This window comes from Rousettus aegyptiacus, unplaced genomic scaffold (assembly GCF_014176215.1).
Source record: "Rousettus aegyptiacus isolate mRouAeg1 unplaced genomic scaffold, mRouAeg1.p scaffold_m13_p_9, whole genome shotgun sequence".
NCBI classification, from domain to species: domain Eukaryota; kingdom Metazoa; phylum Chordata; class Mammalia; order Chiroptera; family Pteropodidae; genus Rousettus; species Rousettus aegyptiacus.
In genome coordinates, this window is record NW_023416312.1 from 47,544,733 (window position 1) to 47,571,924 (window position 27,192).

General features: G+C 33.0%; 1 protein-coding gene across 1 annotated transcript in view; it reads left to right on the forward strand.

Moving 5' to 3' along the window:
* The window catches only part of KLHL4 (kelch like family member 4), a 123,490-nt gene that overhangs the window by 93,576 nt on the left and 2,722 nt on the right, over window positions 1-27,192 (forward strand). Inside the window, 2 exon segments of the mRNA XM_016129519.2 lie at window positions 5,927-6,139; window positions 26,848-27,019. Of these exon segments, the coding sequence (XP_015985005.2) occupies window positions 5,927-6,139; window positions 26,848-27,019 (385 nt within the window).

Below are 27,192 nucleotides of genomic sequence, written 5' to 3' on the forward strand. Positions count from 1 at the left end.
GGTTCTCCCAGGATCTCTTCCCTTGAAATAACAAGCAGTATACCTACAGGTGAAAAAATAACACCCAACCTACACACAAGCACATCCGTGAGATCTATACAGCAGAGTATCCAAAGGTGGGCAAATCACAGTGACATTGAAAGGCGAATTAACAGTGTAAAACAAAACAGCTGTGTTATGCCACCAGTGCATCCTGCAGGAAGATGGGGAGAGAACATTTCATGGCCAGGACTTTGCCTTTTGAAGGCTGGAGCAGTGCTGCCTGAATGATCAGCGTATTCTATGCAGTGGAGCCCAGACACCAGGGCAGGGAGCAAGGTAGAGACTGAGCATGTAGGGGCGACAGCTGTGGTTAACAATTGCCATTGTCAAGCAGGAAACTAAATCATGGAGCCTAGCCATGCTCCAACACCCACCAACCCAGAGCAGACCCTCCCCACTCATATTTCCTTAAAACTAACATCCTCAGGGGAATTTTCACAACCAGTACTGAAACATGCACTATATCTGGTATAAGAGACAGGCTCAATGATATGGAAGCAAGACAGCTGAAACCTGGGGGACAGCCAGCCCTACAGGAAGAGAAACAGCCACACATACTAGAGACTTCTCCTAATCAACCCCATCCCCACCCAGACAGACTGAGTCAGAAGAAAGCAGATGAACATTGTGTCTGACAGGGCAGTAATGAGACTTCAGAACCTATTCAGAGACTCAGTCCTTTATCACCCATTGCAACCTTTCATGGTGGTGGAGCCCAGGGACCTAGGTATTTGACCACAGAGGCAAATAGACACATATCAAACAAGATAGGGCATTTTTAGCTTGAAAGCAGAGACCGAAGAGGCTTGGATGCCACCTACTGGAAATCAAAAGAAAAACTCATTTTTATCAACCACATTAAAGAGAGATTACTATACAATAAATTTTCTTTTAAAAAAAAAGGCAAAGTAAACTCCCATTAATGGCCAAGTAGAGAAATAGTCCATCAAATACCACAAAAAAAAGGTGAAAAGGAAGTTCATGAAATAAAGTAAAAAACTCCAGAAAATAATTTCAAAGACATAGATATATACAATTTAAATGACAGAGAAATCATGATTGCGCTTCTGAAAAAACTCAAAGAAGTGAAAAAAATTATGACTGACAATTCCAATAAATTAGAATCAAGATAAACAAACAATACATATAGTTTACCAAGAATATTGAAACCATAAAAAATAGAACTCTTTGACATGCATAAAACATTAAAAGAGATGATGAATGAAATAGCAAACTTAGGAAATAGAACTGACCAAATAGAGAAAAGAATTAGTGACATCAAGGACAGAAATCTGGAAATGATACAGAAAAAAGAAGAGACTTGAGAATGAAAAAATAATGGAAGAACACTGCAAGAACTGTCTGACACCATCAGATAAAGCAGCATAAGAATAATGGGTACCAGAGAGAGAAGGAAACTGAGAGCATATTCAAATAAACAGTCCATGAGAATTTTCCAAATCTATGGGAAGAACTGGATCTTCCAATCCAAGAAGTAAACAGAACACCCAATTATCTCAACTCAGAAAGTCTTCCTCAAGACATATTATATTAAAATTCTCAAAAATTAATGACAAAGAAAGAATTATCAAGGCAGCCAGAGAAAAGAAGACAGTAAATTACATTATATATATATATATATATATATATATATATATATATATATATATATAAAATTAGACTATCATCAAACTTCTCACTGCAAACACTTGAAGGAGTGGAACCAAATATTTAAAATATTGAAAAAAAAAGAAATTAGCAGCCGAGAATAATAAATCCATCAAAACTCTCCTTTAGATATGAAGGAGAAATAAAGACCTTTCAATGATTACAAAAGCTGAGGGAATTCTCCACTGCAGGGCCTGCATTATAAGAAATACTGAAGGGGGCCATCCTTCCTGAAACAAAAGGACAAAAGGTACATATCTATAAGTAAGATGACTACCATGCACATGAAAGCAAGATAGCGCAATCCTTAAGGAGAACAGTGTATTCATGTTATATGTATATAGCTTAAATATTATATAATGGTTAAAGGCAAAAAAGAAAAAGGAAAACACTCTAAAATCAGAAAATGGCAACAGCTACTGCAACATGGAAATGAATTCTCAGCATATACAGGGATAATTTGAGAAAACAAAACTAGAAAATGGGAAGGAATAAATGTCCAAACACGCAAAGAAGAATGGAGATGAGGCCAATGTAGAAGAAAGTGGACTACTGTATATAAGTATTCTTTACATAAACTTAAAGGGATCCATACACTGAAACCCAGAACTGAGATACATAACAAAAAACAAGAGGGGACAAAGGGAAAACACATAAAACACCATCAAATTAAAATAACAGACAGAAACACAAAGAAGCAATGGCAACACTGAGCTACCAGAATAGATAAAATGGCTATAGGAAACACTTGTATTTCAATAATCACCCTTAATGTAAATGTGCCAAACTTACCAATAAAAAAGAACAGAGTAGAAGATTGGATTAAAAAACAAAACCAAACCATATACTGCCTTCAGGAGACACATCTCAGTTGAGAGGACAAATATAGACTCAAAATTAATATGATAAAGGGTGTCAAATATAGGGGAAAAGGGAGAGGGCGGAGTGGGTAAAGGGGATCAAATATATGGTAGCTGAAGGAAAATGGACTTTGGGTAGTAAACACACAATAGAATATACAGATGTCAAATTATAATGTACACCTGAAAATTATTTTAAAAAGAGAACACAGCTAGAAACTGAAATTCATGATGTGTTTTTCATTTGAGGGTATTAATATTATTTCAAATCTTACACATAAAACAAAATTATATTATTTTCATAGCATATTATGTCAATTTTAAAATGTTCAAATAAGTATAACATATGAATAGAGTATTTTGTTTTAAGTGTTTTTAAATAATTTTATTATCACCTAAATTATTTGTCTTCTGTTCTTTTGCTAATGCTTAAAAGCTATCAAAACGCAATTCCTAGTTCTTTTTGTTTACCTGTGCAGTAATTCCAACTAAAATTTTTGACTGCAGCTTATATATGCTTCTGTATAGTAATAAAATTCTCTTTTTAGCTATATCAGAAACCCAACTTGAAATTGCTGAGTTATAAGGAAAATTCGTTGAAAGTATATGGGAGTATCACACATAATTAAGAGAAGGCTTTGGGGCAGTTGGCTTCCAAGGAAAATTAGCACCTCCTTCAAGACCCTCTGTCTCTTCATCATTGGTTCACAGAATATTCTGCGTGATTTTTTTTTTTTATACTCGAGATTGCTTCTTCTAGAAGGATGGCAGGAAACAGTCACTCATAGCTCCCATACCTTCCATTTCATGACCCTAATAATTTGCATGTCACTGACTCTCATCACTAACTAAAATTAAAAAAAAAACAAATCCTGAAGAAATAGTTGGAAATGAATTGACATGCATCAGGTGCCCATGTCAGTATTAATTAGCTTGGTCAAGAGAAGAGATTCCTTTTATCAAAAGTACAATACGTCCCCAGATATTAAGAGGGAAATCACTTTTTTAGGAAGCCTATTGTGCGTCAGTTATTATATAAAAACTATAATAAATAAAAAAATTAAAGCATGGAAAATGCTATTCCAAACAAATGGCACCCAGAGAAAAGTGGCTCTAGTCGTACTTATAGCTTATGGCATAGACTTCAAGATGAAAAGGGTAAAAAGAGATAATGATGTACACTTTGTCATGATAAAGGGAACCATATATCAAAAATACCTAACACTTATTAATATCTATGCTCCAATCAGGGAATACCAAAACATATAAAGAAATTACTAACAGAACAAAAGGGGGAAGTTGACAAAACTCAATTATAGTAGGGGACCTAAACATCCCACTGTCAGCTATGAATAAATCATTCAACCAGAAAATCAATAAGAAAAACCCTCAGTCAACATTATACTTAATGGAGAAAAACTAAAATCCTTCCAAGATCAGGAATAAGACAAGGTTGTCTGCTATCACCACTGTTATCAATATAGTTTTGGAAGTCCCCACTAGAGCAATCAGGCAAGATAAAGAAATAAAAAGCATCTAAATACAGAATGAAGAGGTCAACTTGTCACTTTTTGTAGAAGATGTAATTCCCTATAGAGAAAACCCTAAATATTCCTGAGACAAAAGGAACAAGGCCAGAGGTATCACTCTGCCTGTCTTCAGATTATACTTCAAAGCAACAATAATTAATGCAGCATAATATTGGCAGAAAAAACAAACACACAGACAAATGGAACAGAATTGAGTGTCCAGAAGTAAATTCCCACATATATAGACAAATCATTATTGACACAGGAGCTAAAAGTGTACAATTGAGAAAGGAAAGCCTCTTTAATAAACAGTGCTGGAAAAATTGGAAAGCCATATAGCAAAGAGTGAAATTAGACAGCTTTTTATCACCATACATCAAAACTAACTCAAAATGATTCAAGGACCTGAATATAAGACATGAAAATAAATTGCATAGAAGAAAACAGGTACCAAACTCATCGATCTTGGATTTCAAAAGGATATTATGAATTTGACCTCAGAAGCAAGGGAAGTAAAAGCAAAATGAAATGAATGGGACTATATCAATTTTTAAAAAGTTTCTGCACAGGAAAAGAAACTATCAACAAGGTAAAAAGGCAACCATTTGAAAAAACCCTAATATCCGAAATATGTAAATAACACATAAAACTCAACAATTAAAAAAACAAAGAACCCAATTATAAAAATGGGCCGAGGATCTGAACAGACACTTCTTCCAAGACATAAAAAAGGCCAACAGACATATGAAAAGATGCTCAACTTCACTAGCTATTTGGGAATTTCAAATCAATACTATGAGATACCATTTCACACTTGTTAGAATGGCTATCATCAACAGAACAATTAATATCAAATGTTTGAGAGAATAATGATCAAAAGGGACTCTCATACACTGCTGGTGAAATAGGTACAACCATTATGAAAAACTGTATGGAAGTTCATCAAAAAACTAAGAATTGAATTACCTCATGATCCAGCAATCCTTCTGCTGGGCATTTACCCAAAAACCTGAAAACATTTATCTGCAAAGATATATGTCCCCTGATGTTCATAGCCTCATTATTCACAGTGGCCAGGACATGAAAGCAACCAAAGTGCCCTGCGATGGATAATTGAATAAAGAGGTGGTACATGTATACTATGGAATATTACTCAGCCATAAAAAAAAGATGAAATACTACCATTTGTGATAACATGGATGGATATTGAAATAATTATGCTAAGCAAAATAAGTCAGACAAAAAAATTGAAAACCATATGACTTCATTCATATGTGAGCTATAAAACTGAAAGCAACAAACAAACATGACAAACAAACTCACAGGCATGGACTCTGGATTAATGGTTACCAGAGGGAAGGGGTGGTGGGGGAGGTAGATGGGGGTAAAAATGGTTAAATATTTGGTGACTGAAGGAAATCTGTCTTTGGGTGATGAATGCACAATGCTATATATATATATATATATATATATATATATATATATATATATGACATACTGTTGAATTTTACACTTTAAACTAATTTGATTTTATTAGTGAATGTCACCCAAATAATTTTTAATAAAAAAAAAATGATGAAGCAGGAAGGTTCGGGATAGGGTAGACCTTTAGTACCTTCAGGTAAATAGCCATTTGCAAACTGAGGTTGTCTTCTACAAAATACTAAGAAAATGGATTAAATAGTCAGAAACATAAAATGTTTTGTGCAAAGTACTTTCTATACACTCTTTGGAAATTATATACATATATAATTTCCATATATATATGTATATATATATATATACACACACACACACACACAGACACACTTCTGTCTTTTTTTAAAGGCTGTATGCTATTGGTGGACGTGATGGAAGTTCCTGCCTCAAATCAATGGAATACTTTGACCCACACACTAACAAGTGGAGTCTGTGTGCTCCAATGTCCAAAAGACGTGGAGGTGTGGGAGTTGCGACATACAACGGATTCTTATACGTTGTTGGGGGTCATGATGCCCCTGCTTCTAACCAATTCTCCAGGCTTTCTGACTGTGTGGAACGGTAAAATATTTCTATTTATTTATGTACGTATTTTAAGCTGCCAGAAAGTAGTCTCCCAAATAAGTGTCAATGCTTTCATAGGATCGGTCCTTTGAAAAATTGCACATTTAGTTTTAAGCAATATTTTGAAGAACTCCCCTTTAGGTGTTTCAGATCCATCAAAAGAAATGTATAAAGATATGCTGTTTATTGTTTGACAGTCACCCTATAAAATAGAGACAAAAGGGATGTAAGAATAAATTTTATGCCAAGCTATTTCACTCAACCTATTCATCAGCTCAAATCAAAATAATCTTACTGTTTAAAAAATCAAATCAATGTTCAGAGAAAGAATACTTACCACCACAAAATATACAAAAATAATTTCCCAAGAGAGATGCTAATATTCTAAATAATGACACTATTGCATTAAGTATTTAATTTCCTAAAGGTAACTTCTTTGAATGGCAGACATTCATTCAATTCATAAAGTAGGATATGTTTGTTAAAATAAGTCAGGCATTTGACTTTGTAGTTGTACTATTCACATTCCCTTTCAAGACAGAAAATATATATGCAAATATGATAGTAAAATGATATTAACAGAAAACCAAATGGCGAATTTACAGTCAGTGTAATCATCTGAATTCAGAGGACAAAGATCATCATGGGGTGATGCCTTTAAGATAAATTCATGGAGTATGTAGAATTTGTACTTTGTAAGCATACAAAAGAACGGAGGGGATTTCAGGTCTATAAAAAAGAAAAAGAAAAATTTTTATAGAGAAAAGTAGAGACTTTATGTTGAAATTTAATTTGGAAGGCTAATTCAAAACATGATTAAGTACCAGACTGTTTGATAGCCTGGATTTTTGTCTTGTAGACAAAGCAATAATTAAATTTTGGGCAACTGGAATATAATGAAGAAAGTTGTCTGGGTAAAATTGATCTAAAAGTGATATATAGGATACGTGTAAGAAGAAGTACTAAAGAAAGCGTTATTAATATTATTATTTTGCTTTTAATAATTACAATTATTAAATTTTAATTAATAATGCTAATACTTTGTGTCTAACAGGAACTTATTAATCTATAATAGTTTATATTTTTACAGTTTAATCTTAAATGACCAGCTCCTTGCTATTCAGTATATATCTGGAATGCTTCTCCTGATATCAGTTCTTAAGAGATGCAAACATATTTTATTTTAACATTATGCTAAATGTAAATAAGGCCAATCAATGTCTCACATATATACTATAGCTAAACATATGTGACATTGTGATTATTCACACTAGTTCTCCCCATAGTTAGCCAAGTAATGATTTATCACCTCTTAATTATGCCATATAATTTTTTTAGTGTGGCAAAATTTCATTAGAAGAATTTGCCATTTTAACCATAATTAAGTGTACAATTCAATACATTAAGCACATTCACATTGTAAAACATCACCATCATCTATCTCTTGAACTTTAAACTGAAAATGTGTACATATTAAACAAAAATCTCCATTCTTCCCTCAACTCAGCTACTGGCAACCACCATTTTACTTTTTGTTTCTATAAATTTGACAATTTTAGACACTTCATTAAAGTGGAATCAGAAGTTATCCTTTTGTGACTGGCTTATTTTGCTTAGCACAATTCTTCGGGGTTCATCTGTGTTATACCATTTGTCAGAATTCCCTTTCTTCTATAAGCTGAACAATATCACATTATATTAAGTATCACATTTTGTTTATCCATTTATTCATCAATGGACATTTGGGTTGTATTTATCTTTCAACTAGTGTGAACAATGCTGCTATGAACACAGTTGTAGAAATAGCTGTTTGAAATTCTGCTTTCAATTATTTTGATATATATATATATATATATATATATATATATATATATATACACAGAAGCAAAATTCCTTTATCATATGGTAACTATATTTTAAAAATTTCTAGGTGCCTCCATACATTTTCCATAGTGGCTGCACCATTTTATATTCCCACCAACAAAGCAAAATTGTTATATTTTTTGTACATCCTCACCAACACTTGTTATTTTCTGTTTTGATTCATTTTGTTTTTAATAGTTATCCTAATGAATTTGAGGTGGTATCTCTTCGTGGTTGTGATATTGATCATCTTTACAGATGCTATAGGCCATTTTTATATCTTTAGAGAAATGCTTATTCAAGTTCTTTGCCCATTTTTAATTGGGTTTCTTTTCATTGTTTTTAGTTGTAGGAGTTCTTTATATATTCCATATATTAATACTTTGTCAGATATGTAATTTGTAAATCATTTCTCTCATTCTTGGGTTGCATTTTCATCCTGTTGATAGTTTCCTTTGATATGCATAATATTTAATAATAGTTATGTCCAATTTATTTTTTTTTGTAGGCAGTACTTTTATCCAAAAAAAAATGATTGCCAAATCCAATGTCATGAAATATTTCCCGTTACATTTCTTGTAAGAGTTTTATAGTTTTAATAATTACATCCAGGCCTTTAATCAATTTGAGTTAATTTTTATATATGGAGTAGGATAAAGCTCTGAAATCATTATTTTCCATGTGTATATCTAGATTTTTCATAAGCATTTGTTGAAAAGACTTTATTTTCCCCATTAAATGGCCATGGACTCTTGTCAAAAATTATTTAACCATGTATATGAGGGTGTATTTCTGAGTTCCCTCATTTCTATATGTCTAGATCTATATATATCTATATATGTCTATATATAGATCTAGATCTAGATAGATATAGGTATCTTTATAAAAGTGAAATCATAAGTATATATTTATTTATTTTTATTACTGTATCTTTGTAGTAAGTTTTGAAATCAGGATGTGTGAGACTTTAAACTTTGTTTATCTTTTACAAAATTATTTTGCCTATTCTGGGTCTCTGACATTTTATATGGATTTATAATGGATTTTTCTGCAAAAAAAAGTTGGGTTATTAATAGAGATTGTGGTAAACCTATAGATCACTTAGGTGGTATTGATATTTTAATAATGTTAAGTCTTCCAATCCAAGAACATGAGGCATCTTCTTATTTATTGGTGTCTTCTTTAATTTCTTCCTTTTCAGTGTGGATGCATTTTATTTCTCTTTCTTGCCTAATTACTTTGACTAGAGTTTTAGTACTATGTAGAATAGAGGTGGTACAAATTGCCATCCTTGTATTGTTCCTAATCTGCAATGAAAAACCTTCAGTCTTTCACGTTTGAGTGTGGTATTAACTTTGAGTTTTCCATACATGGGATTTATTATGTTGAGGTAGTTTTCTTCTATTCCTAGTTTGGTTAGTGTTTTTATCATTAAAGTATGATTGATTTTTAATATACTTTTTTCTGCATCAGTTTGGATGATCATGTTTTTTCCCCCTTCATTCTGGCAATGTGATGTGTTACATAAGTTGGTTTTTATATAATAACCCATCCTTGTATTCTAGAAATAAATTTCACATTATTATGGTATAAAATGATTTTACTAATAATGGTGAATTCAGTTTGCTAGTATTATGTTAAAAATTCTGCATCAGTAATCATTTGGGATATTGATCTGTAGTTTTCTTACAGTGTCTTTGTCTGACTCTATATCAGTGTAATGTTAACCTTTAACAATGAGTTTTAAATTATAACTTCCTTTTCAATTTTTTGGAAGAATTTGAAAAGGATTGGTGTTAATTATTCTCTAAATATTAGGTAGGATTCACCAGTAAAGCCATCTTGCCTTAGGCTTTTGTTAGGAGACTTTTGATTACTTTGTTGGGAGACATTTGATCTTTCAACAATTATAGGTCTACTCAAATTTTGTTTCATTCTCATTGAATCTGCTTACATTGTGTGTTTCTAGGAATTTGTCCCTTTTATCAAGGTTAACCAAATTGTTGGTGTACAATTATTCATAGATTTTCTTATAATCTTTTTTTTCTGTAAAATCAGCACTAATGCCCTTTCCCCTTTTATTATTATTATTTTTTAATGCCTACAGCATGTGGTATTCCTAAGTGGTCTCTCATCCAAGTACTAATCAGGCCTGATATTAATTACGTGAGTTTTCTCTCATTTTCTCGTAGTCAATATACCTAAAGTTTTATCAATGTTATTGACCATTTTTCAGAGCCAACTCTTGATTTTATTGATTTTATTGTTTTTTATTTTCTATATTATTTATTTGTACTATAATGTCTATTATTATCTTCTTTATGCTAACTTTGAGTTTCGTTGCTTTTCTTTTTTTTTAGTTGTTAAGGTGTAAAGTTAGGTTGTTGATTTTCGGTTTTTCTTTCTATTTAACGTAAGCATTTACGGCTATAGATTTTCCTTATATCACATCTTTTCTGCATCCCATAAGATATAGTATGGTATGTTTTCATTTATATGTCTCAACATATTTTCTAATTTTCCTTATGGCATATTGTTTGCCCCATTGGTTGTTTAAGTATGCATTCTTTTTTCCCATATATTTATAGATATTCCAATTTTCCTTCTGCTGTTGATTTATAGTTTAATTCCATTGTGAAAAGACCTTGCATGTTTTCAACCTTTTCAAATGTATTAAGACTTGTTTTGTGGCCTAATAACATAAGGTAGATTTTAGATAATGTTCTATGTTTACTTAAGAAAAACATGTGTTCTCTTTTCTTAGGTAGAATTTATATATATATATATATATATATATATATATATATATATATAGTTGTTTTATAGTTATAGTTATAGTTATAGTTAGATCCAATTAGTCTATGATGTTGTTCAAGTCTTTCATATACTTATTAATATGTCTGTTTATTCTATCTATTACTGAAGGTAAAGAATTGAATTCTCCTACTGTTTCTATAGAGTTTTCTCCCTCCAATTCTGTCAATATTTAGGAATTCTTTGCTTGATCTTTTTATGTTTATAATTGTTATTTTATTTGTGAATTGACCTCCTATCATTATAGAATGTGCTTCTCTTCTCTTGTAACAGATTTTATTTTAAATGTTATTTTGTATAATACTGATATAGACACTGCTATTCACTTTTGGTTACTATTTGAATAGAATATGATTGTCATCCTTTTATTTTTGGTCATTATGTTTCCTTAGATCAAAAATGAGTCTCTTGTCGACAGCATATAATTTGCTTCTGTTTTTTTTTTTTTAATTCACTCTTCCAAAGTATACATTTATATGGGGGAGCTTAATTCATTTACATTTAAAGTAATTACTAAGAAGAACTTAATATCACCATTTTGTTATTTATATATGTCTCACAGCTATTGGTTATATGGTTCCATTCCTTTGGGCTTCATTCTGTTTATTTTTATTTTATTTATTTAATTATTATTATAATAAATACATTTTATTTTTTTTCTTTTTTGTTTTTTCTTTGTTTATTATTATTTTTATACTGACTAACAAAACGAGTAAGCTTCAAGTGTACAATTTAACAGTAAGACATAGATATAGATACACACACACACACACACAGTGCATTGTGTGTTCACCGCCCAGTGTTAGATCTCTTTCTATCATCACATATTTGACCACTCTAACCCATCTACCTCCCTCCTCTCCCTCCTCCCCTACCCTTCGGTAACCACTAGTCTATTGTCTGTGTCCATAAGTCTCTGATTGTTTGTCCTGTTTGTTTGTTGCTTTTAGGTTTGTATACCACATAAAAGTGATATCATGTGTTATTCAGCTTTTTCTCTCTGGCTTATTTTGTTTAGCATGATCATATGAGGTCTATCCAAGTTGTCGCAAATGGCAGTATTTCATCTCTTCTTATGCATGAGTAAAATTCCATTTTATATATGTACCAAAGCTTCTTTAGCCAATTGTCTCTTGTAGGACACTTCAGTTGCTTCCATATCCTGGCCACTGTGAATAATGTTGCTATGAACATTGGTGTGCAAATATCTTTCTGGATATGGGTTTTCAAGTGTTTAGGGTAAATACTTAGTAGAGCGGTTACTGGATCATATAGTAGAACAATTCTTATTTTTTTGAGGAATCTCCATACTGTTTTTCATAGTGGCTGTACCAATTTGTAGTCCCACTAGCAGCATATGATGATTCCTTTTCTCCTACAACCTCTCTAACACCTGTTATGACTTGCCTTGTTGATAATAGCCATTCTTAGAGGAGTGAGGTAGTATCTCATTGAGGTTTTGATTTGTATTTCCCTAATAGCTGGAGATGTTGAGCACTTTTTCATATGTTTGTTGGCCATTTGTATGTTTTCTGGGGAGAAGTATATGTTCAGTTACTCTGCTCATTTTTTAAAAAATCGGATTGTTTGTTTTTTTGTTTTTCTTATTATTGAGTTGTATGAGTTCTTTGTATATTTTGGATATTAGGCCCTTTTTGGAGGCATAGCTTACCAATATCTTCTCACATTCATATGGTTGCTTCTTTACTTTGTTGACAGTTTCTTTTGCTGAGCAGAAGCATTTTAGTTTGATGTAGTTTCATTCATTTATTTTCACTTTTACTTTCTTTGACTTTGAGGTCAAATTCATAAAATCCTTTTTAAGTCCAGGGTCCATGAGTTCAGTTCCTATGTTTTCCTCTATGAATTTTATGTTTCAGGTCTTATATTCAGGCCCTTAATCCATTTTGAGTTAATTTTTGTATGTGGTGATAGACGACAGTCTAGTTTCATTCTTCTGCAGGTGGTTTTCCAATATTGTAAGTATCATTTATTGAAGAGACTTTCCTTTCTCCACTGTATGTTTTCGGCTTTTTTTGTCGAAAATTATTTACCCATATAAACATGAGTTTACTTCTGGACTCTATTCTATTCCACTCATCTCTGTGTCTGTTTTTCTTCCAATACCAGGACGTTTTGACTATTGTCACTTTGTAGTATAATTTGAAGTTGGGCAGAGTGATGCCTCTAGCCTCATTCTTTTTTCTCAGGATGACTTTAGCAATTTGGGGTCTTTTGTGCTTCCATACAAATCTGAAGATTTTTTTTTTTGTTAAATTTCCTTAAAAAAAAAAGTTCTGGGATTTTGATGGAGATTGCATTAAATCTGTATAATACTTTAGGTAATAAGGTCATTTTAGCTATGTTGATTCTTCCTATCCAAGGACACAGAATATCTTTCCATTTCTTTGAATCTTCTTCAATTTCTTTCCATAGAGTATTATAGTTTTCATCATATAGGTCCTTCACATGTTGTGTTACATTTATTCCTAGGTATTTTATTCTTTTTGTTGCAATTGCAAAAGGAATTACTTTGTTCCACTTCTTTTTTTGACATTTCATTATTAGAGTATAGGAACACTATGGATTTCTGAACATTGGTTTTTTATCCAGAAACTTTACTGTATTTGCTTACTATTTCTCGTAGTATTCTTGTGAATTCCTTAGGTTTTTCTATATAGAGAATTGTGTCATCTGCAAATAGTGACAGTTTGATTTCTTTTTTTTCTTTCGGATGACTTTTATATCTTTCTCTTGTCTGGTTGCACTTGCTAGGACCTCCAATGTTATATTGAATAAGAGTGGCGATATTGAACAGCCTTGATTTGTTCCTGATTTTAGAGGAAAGGTTTTTTTTTTTTTTCACTATTAGATAAAATGTTGGTTGAGGGTTTATCATTTATGGCCTTTATTATGTTAAGGTACTTTTCTTCTATACTGTTTTTTGTTAAGTGTTTTGATCATAAATGGATGCTGTATCTTGTCTAAGGCTTTTTCTGCATTTATTGATATGATCATATCATTCGCATTTTTTAATGTATTTACGTGGTGTATCACATTAATCGATTTGCATATGTTTAACCATCTCTATGTCCCTGGGATGAAGCCCACTCGATTGTGGTGCATAACCTTTTTAATACGTTGTTGTATTTGGTTCACTGGTATCTAATTTAATATTTTTCCATCTGTATTCATGAGCAATATTGGTCCGTAGTTTTCTTTTTTTTATTTTTGAAACTTTTATTTTGAAATTAATTTAGAAATTCAGGGAGCAATGGAGAACTAATGAATGACTTCCACTTGGTGTTTTGAACTCTGCATCTGTTAGATTACTTGACCCCTTTATATCTGGATCTCTGTTCGATTCTCTCATATGGTTTCTGCTTCTTTGTCTTCCCATTTTTGCTACCTTTCCATATCTGTTTCTATGTACTAAGTAAAGCTCCTAAGTCTCCCTGTCTTTGTGTGGATTTGTGAAGTAAGTGTCCAGTTGAACAGTCCTGAGAGAGGTTTAGCTGTAGGCCAAATTTAGCCCAAGCATGTACCTCTCTGGTGCCACCTACTGAGATTCAGCAAGCAATCCACAGATGCTGTGTTGATAGTTGCCTCAAAAGGCCACACCAGAAACCGAGGCCAGCTGCCTCCAGTTTGAGTCTATGTGCTGCTCAGCAAAAAGCACCTTATTCACTGAGTATACAAATTGATGTGGCTTAGGTAGGGCTATAAGTTGGGGGAGGCAGAGTTTCAGGGAATTTTCTGCATGGAGCAACCTCTTTTATCCAGTTTGATGACATCCTGGCTATGGCAGTGCTGTGTCTATACACTTGGAGGGCAGTGGGCTCAACAGGGAACAATGGATACTTCCAAGACGTCTGTACTGAGTGAATCTCACCTCGGCCCTCACTCCGACAATGTATCCCTGTAAGTCCCTGGTGCCCCCTGTGCGCAGCTGAATTGATGCTGGTATTCAGAGCAAGTAGGTCCATTACTGTGAAAATCCCCGTGCAGACGTGGCCCCTTTAAGAGGAGTCTGCTGCTGCCGCTGTCTCCGTCTCATTCAGCCACTCCAGACCAGGCAGCCTGGCATCCTCTCTCTGTCCTACCTTCTACCATTGCAGGGTGATTTCTTGGATTTCTCCATAATTGTATAGCTTGTTCTTCAAGATCCCAGATGACTTTTCCTTGCTGCTTGCTCTTTGTTTCCATCACAAGTTTGATTTGGTCACCAGAGGGATGAACAGAGCCCATATCATCTACTCCATTTTTTTTTCCTTCTATGTAGTTTTCTTCTTTCATATTCTCTTTACCAGGTTTTGATATCGGTTTAAACTGGCCTCATAAAATAAGTTTGGAAGTATTCCCTGCTCTTCAATTTATTGGAAGAATTTGAGGAGAGGTATTTAACCTTTGAATGTTTGGTAGATTTCACTAGCAGAGTCATCTGATCCCGGGCTTGTACTTTTTGGTAGGTTTTTGAGGATCGTTTCAATTTCAATAATGCTGATTGTACTGGTTAGATTTTCCAGTTCTTCTTGATTCAGTTTATTAAGGTTACATCTTTCTAAGTATTTGTCCATTTCTTCTAGGTTATTAAATTTGGTGTTATATACTTGTTCATAGTATTCTTGTATGGTCCTTCGTTTTTCTGTGGTAACTGTCATCATTTTTTCTCTTTTATCCCTGATTTTATTTATTTATGTCCTTTCTCTTTTTTCTTTAAGGAGTCTAACCAGGAGTATGTCAAATTTATTAACCTCTTCAAAGAACCAGCTCTTCGTTGCATTTATTTTTTCTATTTCATTTATTTCTGCTCTAATTCTGATTATTTTTTTCCTTCTGCTGACTTTAAGCATCATTTGTTCTTCCTTTTCTAGTTTTTTTTTTTTTAAGATGAAGTTTTAGGTTGTTTATTTAGGCTCATTCTTGTTTTCTGAGATAGGCCTGTAATGATATGAACTTTTCTCATATTACCACTTTTGCCATGTCCCAAAAGTTTTTGATATGTTGTACTATCATTATCATTCGTTTCTATGTATTTCTTGATTCTATTTTTATTTCTTTTCTTTATCAGTTGTTCTTCAGTAGCCTGTTATTTAATCTTCATATATTTGTGTGTGTTTTCCCCAGTTTATTTTTGCAGTTGATCTCCAGCTTCAATGTATTATGATCGGAAAATATGGTTGGTATGATTTCCACCCTGTTGTACTTGTTGAGGCTATTTCTGTGTACTAGTATGTGGTCAATCTTTGAGAACGTTTCATGTGCACTAGAGAAAAATGTATAAGCAGCTGTTTTGGGATAAAATGCTCTGTAATTGTCAATTATATCCAGTTGTTTATAGTGCAGACCACGAAATTTAGTATTTACAAACTTGTTTTAATAATTAAATATTTAACATTATTTACTGACACATTTACATTTCCAAATATACTGATTTTTTTTTAATTCACATACACTAATTTTTTTTTAATGCGAAAGAAGAGTACTTCACACATACCAAAATATGTGCAGTATACTAGTTAAAGCACTGAATTTGGAGTCAAACACATGTGAATTCAAATCCCAAGTATATTATTAACAAGGTATGTGACCTTGATTCAGAATCTTTATAACTCTAAACAACAGTTTCCTCATGTGAAAAGTGATAGTGTAGTGTCAACTGCATAGGGTACGACATAAAAAATGTTAATGTACTTAGCACATTGCCTGCCACATAATAAGTACTTAGTAGAAGTTAGTTGATGGAATTATTTTTGTTCATATTATTTTTTAATCATATTGTGTTATTAATATCATTATCCCTTTACTGTCATTTTATATGAAAAGACTGAGAAAATGGCTAATGCTAAAGTATCATTTTCAAAAAATTGCAGTTATAACCTTCATACAAATATAAATTTGACATAGATCATAGATTTTATGTAATTCATTAATTAATGAGGTAACCCATAAGATGTGAAAACTGGTTCGAAAGAGTCTTAGAAGAAGAGACATATAGATAATTAAGAATCCAAAAAAAATTGTTAATAGATACAAAAATACTTAACATCTTATAAAAAATATAATGTAATATTCAGAGGTTATCATTTCTACATTGTAAAAATTAATTTTATCTTTATCAGGCAAAACTTATTTGTATTGTTATATACAAACTCACAAGAAAACTCAGTTTTATACAACTTAACTTGTATACCTATAGAGTTTTAAAATAGCCTTGTCAGTAGAAAGTCAATTAAAAGTGCATGCTCAGTGAAATCAGATATAGTTGGCCTACCCAGTACCTTAGGTGCCTCATCCAATTATTTAAGATCATCATTCAAATGAAAAGTTTCTAAAACCACCATATAAACTTATGTTGGTTGGGTTAAGCATTACTATTTCTATAATGTTGATGAGAAAATGGAGTCAAAGAAGTCAAACAAATTATCCTTAATTACTCTTAATAGAGAAATAACTAAGTCTTTTTTTTTACTTCAGGCTCCATTTAATTTTCATTATAATATATAAATATACTTATATCCAATATAAGGAGAGATAGCCTTGTGTGCCTGATAGGCAGCAGGCATTGGTCTGCATTGCAAACTTTCTTAGACAATTCTTGGGTTCACAGCCCCAGGTAGGCAGCAAATGAACAGAGACTTCCCTGAGCCTTTTGCTGAGTGCCGCAGGTTCACCACTGGTACCATATCTGAATCTGCATTAACCTGGAAAATACTACTCACCCCATGATGGTGATTCCCTGATTCCATGCCTTACCTAACTCTTGTACCACCTGAGGTTCTTTCAGCAGCTGAGGCATCACAAGCAGCCAGCAGGCAGTGGCAGATCTCAAGGTGCCTTAGACCTCTTGCTGAGTTGCCTTAGGCATGGTACTGGTGTCAGCTGTTCTTGATTCACAAGATAGCCTCTCCCATATTTATCCAGGCTCAGCGTAGGCAGTGACCAACCATGATTTCTTAGTAGTTCCTACCAGATAGCCCCAGACTGGTCACAGGCAGTGGTTGAAATTGGCCTGCAATAGAGATCCTCTGAGGAGTTCCCAGAACCAACACACCATCAGCTGACTTCAGACTACACCATAGTACCACTTGATTAGCCCCACAAGTGGCATACCCAAAGGGTGGCCTCATCAGGCACCAGAAACAACTGAGGAGGATCCAGATATGTGGGATCAGCTGCCACACAGAAGCTCATACACTGTGGGCAAAACCAATACTCATAGTCATTAAGCCTAAGAATCAATCCCACCCACTGATGTGCCAACAGCAATGAGGACTCAACCTCAATGGAAAGGCGCACACAACCATACAATAGATACTCCCAGAGCACTCTGAATAAGTGACCAGATAGGCTATGCCTCTGGACCTCAGAAGACACCTACTACATAAGGCTGTATCTCCCTGCTAAGACTGGGAGATATAGATGATCTACCTAATACACAAAAATGAACACAAAAAGAAACAAAATTAAACATAAAGAAACATGCCTCAAATTAAAGAACAGGTGAAAACTCCAGAAAAAAAAGATCTAAATGAAATGGAGGCAAGCAATCTACCAGATACAGAGTTCAAACCACTGGTTATAGGATGCTTAAGAAACTTAAGGAAAACTTCAGCAAAGAGATAGTAAGCACAAAAAAGAACATAGAAACCATAAAATATAGCACTCAGAGATGAAGAATATAAAAACTGAAATGAAGAATACACTATAAGGAATCAATAGCAGATTAAATTGAGAAGAGGATCAAATGACCAATTTAGAGAATAAAGTAGTATGAACAAAACGTTTTTTAAAAGGCTATTCCAATCAAGGTGGTGTAGTAGATAAACGCTGCTCTTGCCTCCTCTCAAAACCACATTGAAATCACAACTAAACTACAGAATAGCCATCAATGGGAGTCACCTGAAGTCTAGCTGAACAGAAGTCCCACAACTGGGGACAAACAGAATAGGTTGCCTCAAGACTGGTAGGAAGGGTGGAGATGTGAAACAGGCTGGTCCCTCACTTTCATGTGGCGATTGAGAACAGGGAGAAATATCTTGGCTGCAGAGAGCCCCTGAAAGAATGAGGGGTCCCAGCATCACACCCGGCTACCCATACTAGAGTTTCAAGGCAGGGAAGAGAAACTCCCAGAACTTCTGGCTGTGAAAACCAACAGAGACTAAAGCTGAGTGAGAGAGAAGGCTGCAGGAGTCACAGGTGTTCCTCTTATGGGGCCCACACGTGGACTTACTCAGTGACAAACTCACTCTCTCTGAACTTCGGCTCTGAGGCAGTAGCTCAAAAAATTCCAGGGACATATAAAAAGGAATAGAGTTGTCTGGCTTCAGGGAAAAGGCTAGAGGGGCAGGTTGCTTCCAGACAGAAGTGCTGGCGGAGGGCATTGTTCTTTGGTTGAGTCCTCCCCTACCCAGCTTGTATGAGATATTGCCCTTCCCAACATGTGGGCACACGCAAGCCACTACCAGTGGATTTTGCATTTAAATGGCCTATCTTGTCTCATGTTGTGGACTTTCCTAAAATCTCTCAAGGTTCACAAAATCTTAACAAGCAGCATCTGGCTTTTACATGTACCATACTCTTGCTGAGCATCCCCATGCCTGGCACTAGTGGCAGCCATCGCTGGTTTGCAGCATCTTTTAAGGCACTTCTAAGCCCAATATGGGTGGTGGCTATCTTCAGATTACTTGGCTCATGGCAGATGACCATGAGTGGGGTACAGGCTGCAGCAGAACTTGACCTGTGCAGGGCTCCTCCCAGAAGACCCTGGCCTGCATGCCCAGTGGCTGGTTTCTGTTTGAGCCAGCGCATCATTAGGGGTCACTTCTGAGGATGACACACCCAAAGAGCAGACAGGGCAGGCACTAAAACCCTGCTAATGCGAATCCTGCTCTATAGGGTCAGTTCCTGGACAATAGCTCCTTCACTGGTCACCATCAGTCATCACAACCAATCAGACCTGCTGTCAATCCCTCCTATTAAAGAGCAAACACCAACCAAGGCTCAAGTACAACAGGAGAGCAAACATAACTCATACAAAGTACATACCTGGAGCATCTGGCTGCGGTGACAAGGGAAGACTATGCCACTGGGACCCACGGCACACCTATCATATAAAGCCACTCTATTAAGACCAGAATACATAACAACACTACCTAATACATAGAAACAAGCACAAGTAGGCAGCCGTAATGGGAAGAAAAAGAAACACGTCTCAAATTAAAGAACAATACAAAGCTCCAGTTAAACAACTAAACAAAATGGAGACAAGCAATCTACCAGATGCAGAGTTCAATACGCTTGTTATAAGGATGCTCAATTAACTTAGAGGAAGAGTAGATGAACTCAGTGAGAATTTTAACAAAGATATGAAGAAAAAATAAAAGTGGAGATAAGAAATGTAAAGAAGAATCAGTCAGATATGGAGAATACGATAACTAAAATGAAGAATACCTTAGGAAGCATTAATAGTAGATTAGATTAGAAGATTAGAAATAGAGGATTGAATCAGCAATTTAGAAGAAAAGGTAGCAGAAAACACCCATTCATAACAGCAACAAGAATAAAGAATCTAAAAAACTGAGGATAGTTTAAGGGGCCTCTTAGAAAACATCAAGAGTACAAACATTGGCATCATAAGGATTTCAGCAGAAGAGTAATAGATAATAAGGAATCGAAAACCTACTTCAATAAACATAACTGAAAACTTCCCTCATCTGGTAAAGAAAATTAAAAAGTGAGTGTAGTTTAAAGGACCTCTAACAATATTCACGTCATAGGGGTACCAGAAGGAGAAGAGAGAGAGCGCAGAATTGAAAATCTATTTGAAAAAATAATGATGTATAACTTCTATAGCCCTGGAAAAGAATTAGACATACAAGTCCAGAAAGCACAGAACAGAGCAAACTAGATGAACCCATAGAAGCTCACACAAAACACTTCTTAAATAAAATGCCAAAAATTAAGGACAGAGATAATCTTAAAAGCAGTAAGAGAAAGACAGTAATGTACAAAGAAGCTTCCATAAGACTTTCACCTGATTTCTCAGCAGAAACTTTGAAAGCCAAAAGGGATTCACATGAAATATTCAGTGATGAAGAACAAAGGCCTACAGCCAAGACTACTCCATCCCAAAGTCTATCATTTAAAATTGAGAAGGAGATAAAGAGCTTCCCAGTCAAGAAAAAGGTAAAAGATTTCACCATTGCCAAATTAGTACTACAAAAAATGTTCAAGGGGCTTTTTTAAGAAGAAGGATGAAAATAAAGGAACATGAATATGAATAACAAAATAACAAAAACTAGGTACTTATTAATAATTATTTTAAATATATGTGGATTAAATTCTCCAATCAAAAGACATAGAATAGTTTAATAAATAAGAAAACAAGGCCCATACATATGTTGTCCATAAAACAAACACTTCATATCAAAAGGCACACATTTAGATAAAATAAAAAGATGGAAACAAATATTTTATGCAAACTGAAACAAAAAAAAAGCTGGGGTAGCAATAGTTATGACAGATAAATAGTTTATAATAAAGTTTGTAATAAGAGACAGACATTTCATAAGGACAGTGATCATTCTAACAAGAGAATATAACCCTTGTAACATTTATGCATCCAACAGAGAAGCACCTAAATAAATGAATCAAATGTTAACTGACATAATGGGTAATACGGTCATAGTAGAGGAAATTAATACCCTATTGGCGTCAATGGGCAGAACTTCCAAACAGAAAATCAATAAGGGAACAGTGGCCTTAAATGACATGCTGGACCATATTTTGATATTTTTAGAACATTTCCCTCAAAGCAGCAGTACATACATTATTTTTGCAAATGAATATGGAACATTTTTCACAGTAGATCACATGTTAGGCCAAAAAAAGTCTCAATAAATTAATGAAGATTACAATCATATCAAGCATGTTCTCCTATCACTATTGTATAAAAGTAGAAACAAATAAAAAAAAATTAAAAACACACAAACACATGGAAGCTAATGTCATTGTACTCAACAGCGAATGGCTTAACAATGAGATAAAAAAATCAAAAAATACCTTCAGATAAATGAAAACAAAATACAGTGACCCAAAATCTATGGGATACAGTAAAAGCATTCCTAGGAGGAAAAATTCATAGCAATTTATGGTGACATCAAGAAATAAGAAAAATATCAAATAAAAAAATCTAACCTTACAATTAGGGAAACTAGAAAAAGAACAGCAAAAAAAATCTCAAAATGAATAGAAAAATAAATAATAAAGATCAGAGCAGAAGTAAACAAAATAGAATCTAAAAAAAATAGAAAAGAAAGAAAAAGAAAAACAATACAATACAAAAGATCAATGAAGCCAGGATCTGGTTATTTGAAAAAAAAAATAAACAAAATTGATAAAATTTTGACCACACTCATCACAAAATAGTGAGCGAGACAAATGAATAATAATTAGAAATAAAAAAGAAGTAACAAGGGATATTACCGAAATACAAAGGGTTATAAAAAAGGTTATAAAAAAATACTACAAGAAAATGTATGGCATCAAATTGAACAATCTAGAAGAAATGTATAAATTCCTAGAAATGTACACTGATCCAATACTAAATCAAGAAAAAACGGAAACTTTGAACAGACTGATTACTACTAACAAAATTGAATCAGTACTGTAAAACCTCCCCAAAAAACTAAAGTCCTGGACAAGATTGCTTCAAAGGTGAATGTTACTAAACATTCAAAGGACAATTAATACCTATCCTCAAACTATTCCAAAGAATTCAAGAAGAGGAAAGACACTCCGACTCACTTTATGAGGCCACCATTGCCCTGATTCCTAAACCAGACAAAAATATTACAAAAAACAAAAACAGAAACAATTATAGGCCAATATCCCTGATGGACATAGATCCAAAACTCTTCAACAAAATATCAGCAAACCAAATTCAACAATGCATTAAAAATATCATTCACCATGATCAAGTGGGATAGATTCCTGAGATGCAAGTTTGGTTCAATATCCACAAATCAATTAACGATACATCACATAAACAAATGAAGGACAAACATCATATGATCATATCAATAGATACAGTAAAAATTGTTTGACAAAATTCAGCATTGATTTATGATAAAATCTCTCGACAAAGAGGGAATAGAGGGAATATACCTCAACATAATAGACATCATATATGACAAACCCACAGCTAATATACTCAATGGTGTAAAGCTAAATTACTTTCCTTAAGATCAAGAATAAGACAAAGGTGTCTACTTTTACCATTTTTATTCAACACAATATGGGCAATCGTAACCACAGTAATCATTCAAAAAAAGGAAATAAAATTCTTCCAAATCGGAAAGAAGTTAAAGGGTCAAGTTAATTGCAGATGACATGATAATATATAGAGAGAACCCTAAATAGTCCATAAAAAAAAACTATTAGAGCTAACAAATGAATTCAATAAAGTGTCAAGATACAAAATTAATATTAAGAAATTAGTTACAAGTTTATATACCAATAAAAATTATCAGAAAGATAAATTAAGAAAATAATTTCATTAACAAAAACATCAAAATAAAATACCTAGGAATCAATTTCACCAAGAAGGTAAAATCCTGTCAAAAATTTATCAGACATTGAAGAAAGAAATTGAATAAGATACAAATAAATGAAGCTTACACCATGCTCATGGGTTGGAATAATCAACATCATTAAAATGGTCATACTACCCAAAACAATCTATAAATTCAATGCAATCCCTATCAAAATATCAATGACATTTTTCAGAGAACTAGAACAAATACTCCTAAATTTTATATGGAACCATAGAAGATCCCAAAAAGCTATGGCAATCTTGATAAAGAAGAACAAAGTTGGAGGTATGACACAATCTTATATCAAACTATGCTACAAGGATACAGTAATCAAAACAGCTAATGATACTAGCATAAAAATAGATACACTGATCAATGGAACAGAATAGAGAGCCTAGAAATAAACCCATGATTATATGGCCAATTAATTTATGACAAAGGAGGCAAGAATGTACAATGAGGTAAAGACAGTCTATTCATTAAATGGTGCTTGGATAACTGGACATATACATTCAAAAACATGAAATTAGACCACATTCTTACACCATATACAAAAATAAACTCAAAATGAATTAAAGACTTAAATGTAGAACCCAAATCCATAAAACTCCTAGAAGAAAATATAGGCTATAAACCTTCTGAAATTGTCCTTAGTAACATTTTTTTCTGATATATTTCCTCTGGCAAAGACAAAAGAAAATGAAAACAAAACAAAAACAAATAGGACTACATCAACCTAAAAAAGTTTTTACACAGTCAAGAAAACCACCAACGAAATGAAAAGACAACCCACTGAATGAGAGAAGATATTTGTTAATGATACATTTAAGAGGCTACTATTCAAAATTGATAAAGAACTCATGAAACTTAACACCTCCTTAAAAAAATTAAATATACAATTCTCCAAAGAAGACAGATGGCCAATAGACATGAAAAGATGCTCAGTGTCACTAATCATCAGAGAAATGGAAATTAAATCCTCAAGGTAATATTACTTCTCATTTGTCAGAATGGCTGTAATCAGTACATCAACAAACAAGTGTTGGTGAGGAGGTGAATAACAGAGAACCCTCACACATTGTTGGTAGGATTGCAGATTTGTACAGTCACTGTGAAAAAGTTTGGAGATTTCTTATAAAATTAAAAATAGAACTCTCTATGACCCAGCAATTCTACTTCTGGGTATTTATTCAAATAAATCCAAAACACTAATTTGAAAAGATATATGCACCACTATGTTCATTACAACATTATTTACAAAAGCCAAGATATAGAAGCAACCTAAGTGCCCATCAATAGATGATTGGATAACAAAAAGGTGGTACATATGTACAATGAAATTTTACTCAGTTCTAAAACAGGATGAAATCTCACCATTTACAATAACATGGAATGACCCAGAGGGTATTATGGTAAGTGGAATTAGGTAGGCAGAGAAAGGCAAATACCATATGATTTCACTTATATATGGAATCTAAGGAACAAAATAAATGAACAAACAAAACAGAAACATACTTACAGATACAGAGAACAAACTGAGGATTGTGAGACGGTAGGGGAGTTGAGAGCCTCGGAGAAAAATCTGAAGGGATTAAGAAATATAAATAGTTAATTACAAAATAGTCATGGGACTATAACATATAGCATACAGAATATAGTCAATAACATTGCAATAACTATGTGTGGTCCTGGTGGGTACTAGACTAATTGGAGTTGATCACTTTGTAAATTATATAGATTTCTAACCACTGTGTTATACACCTGTACACCAAACATAAAACAGTATTGAATATCAACTGCAATCATATAATAAAAATAAACAAACAAACAAATAAATAATTAACAAAGGAAGGAGAGATAAAAATGCAAAAGACAAACAAAAAGAAAGAGACATGATGCTATTTTAAATCGAAAGTGAAGTAGTGATTATTTCTTTCATAACTGCTCATGTGTCTTTACAGATAATAACCATATTACCATTTTTATTCTTCAAAAGTTTCAACATTCCCCAAACCCTTCATTTTAATCAAGTAGTGCCCAGATAATATCAACATTAGTCAGAATTTTTAGCATTAATTATCATGGACATGCATAAGAGTCTTAGGTTTATTTTGCAAATCTGTACGGAAATCCTTCTGTGAGCCCTTGTTCATCATTCATATATGCGTACACTCTGATGCTTAGTACAGTCTCAATTAATGATAGAAATTTGTTGAAGATTCATCTTAGCTAAAGATTGCAGCTATGGATTTTCTGGTTCTTGGTTTTATTATATCATCAGATTTTAAGGTAATATGTTCCATAACACTAAACAATATGCAATGGATACTAAGAGTGTCTTAATTATTGACGATCTCAGACATTATCAAAAATATTACTAGATGTGAGGCCAAGTTCAAATGGAAGCTAGATCAGATAATTTAGAAAATGATTAAAGAGATAAAACCAGAAAAAGAGGGATAATAGAAATAAAGTATATTAATAGAAAGTAATAAATTAAAGTATATTTTGCAAAATAAATATTTTCCCTATATTTTACAAATAAGCCAATATAAAATCAGAGAGCACTTCCATGTATAGCATACATTTATTGTTTACCCTTTTTTAGATTTGATTTTATGTACTTAAAAATTATAGGCTTCAAATTTAAGAAAGAATTCCTGGATAAAATTTTAATTAATATTACTGAATTCTCTTTCACTTTGCTTACAGAAATGGTTTGTAGATAAGGATTTAACTTCAGATTAAAAAGGAAAAAAAATCCTAGGCTCTTGTGAAGATAAATAAGGATTCTTATAGGGGAAAAATGTTGGATAAGACTATGATCACTAATCACAAATAGCATTAAAATCAGAGTACTACATCCCATTAAATTAAAAGGTGATTATATTCAGATTTACTTAAAATGTGAGATTTCATAAAAACAGGATCAGGCATTTGATAAATAACTTTGATAACCATAGAATAAGAAAAAATAAGGGCTCTCCAACTAGCATACTAAATGAGAGAGGGGCATTTTTTACATAATGTTAACATGCTTATATGTCAAATTTCCTCACCAATCAAAGAAATGCATGGTATTTTGGGGGAAATATATATGTTTTGAGTGATCTCTGGTGAATGAAGAGATTTTTGTCATGTACTCATCTATTTTTTTAATTAAAAAATTATGGGGGTGACCGATTAACAAAATCCAATAAGTTTTAAGTATATGATTTAACCATGTAATATATATATATATATATATATATATTTATATATTGCATCATGTCATATACTTATCTTTTACACTTGTTAGTAGACTATACTTGATATTTATAAGAAGTTTTAAATTTCTTATATTAGATAAGTATAAATTTTATTAATGCCTATTATTTTTCATTTTAACACTGTTGGACTTCCCTTCTCAATTATATTTCTAAACCTCTTAAGCTATGATCCAAAAAATGATTCATGGTCAACTGTTGCACCTCTGAGTGTTCCTCGAGATGCTGTTGCTGTATGTGCCCTAGGAGACAAACTTTTTGTGATTGGAGGATATGATGGATATACTTATTTGAACACCGTTGAGTCATATGATGCACAGAAAGACGAATGGAATCAGGTAATCTCATTTAAAGTATTTAAATTGGAACATTTCATGTTTTAATAAAATATTTTAAAATGCATGTTAAATATCAATTCTATTCTCTTCCTCTTTAGGACCTAATCAGAATTTTTTTTTTTAGTGAAATTTGTAGTATGGGTTTTATCTATGCTACATAAAATCACTACTTG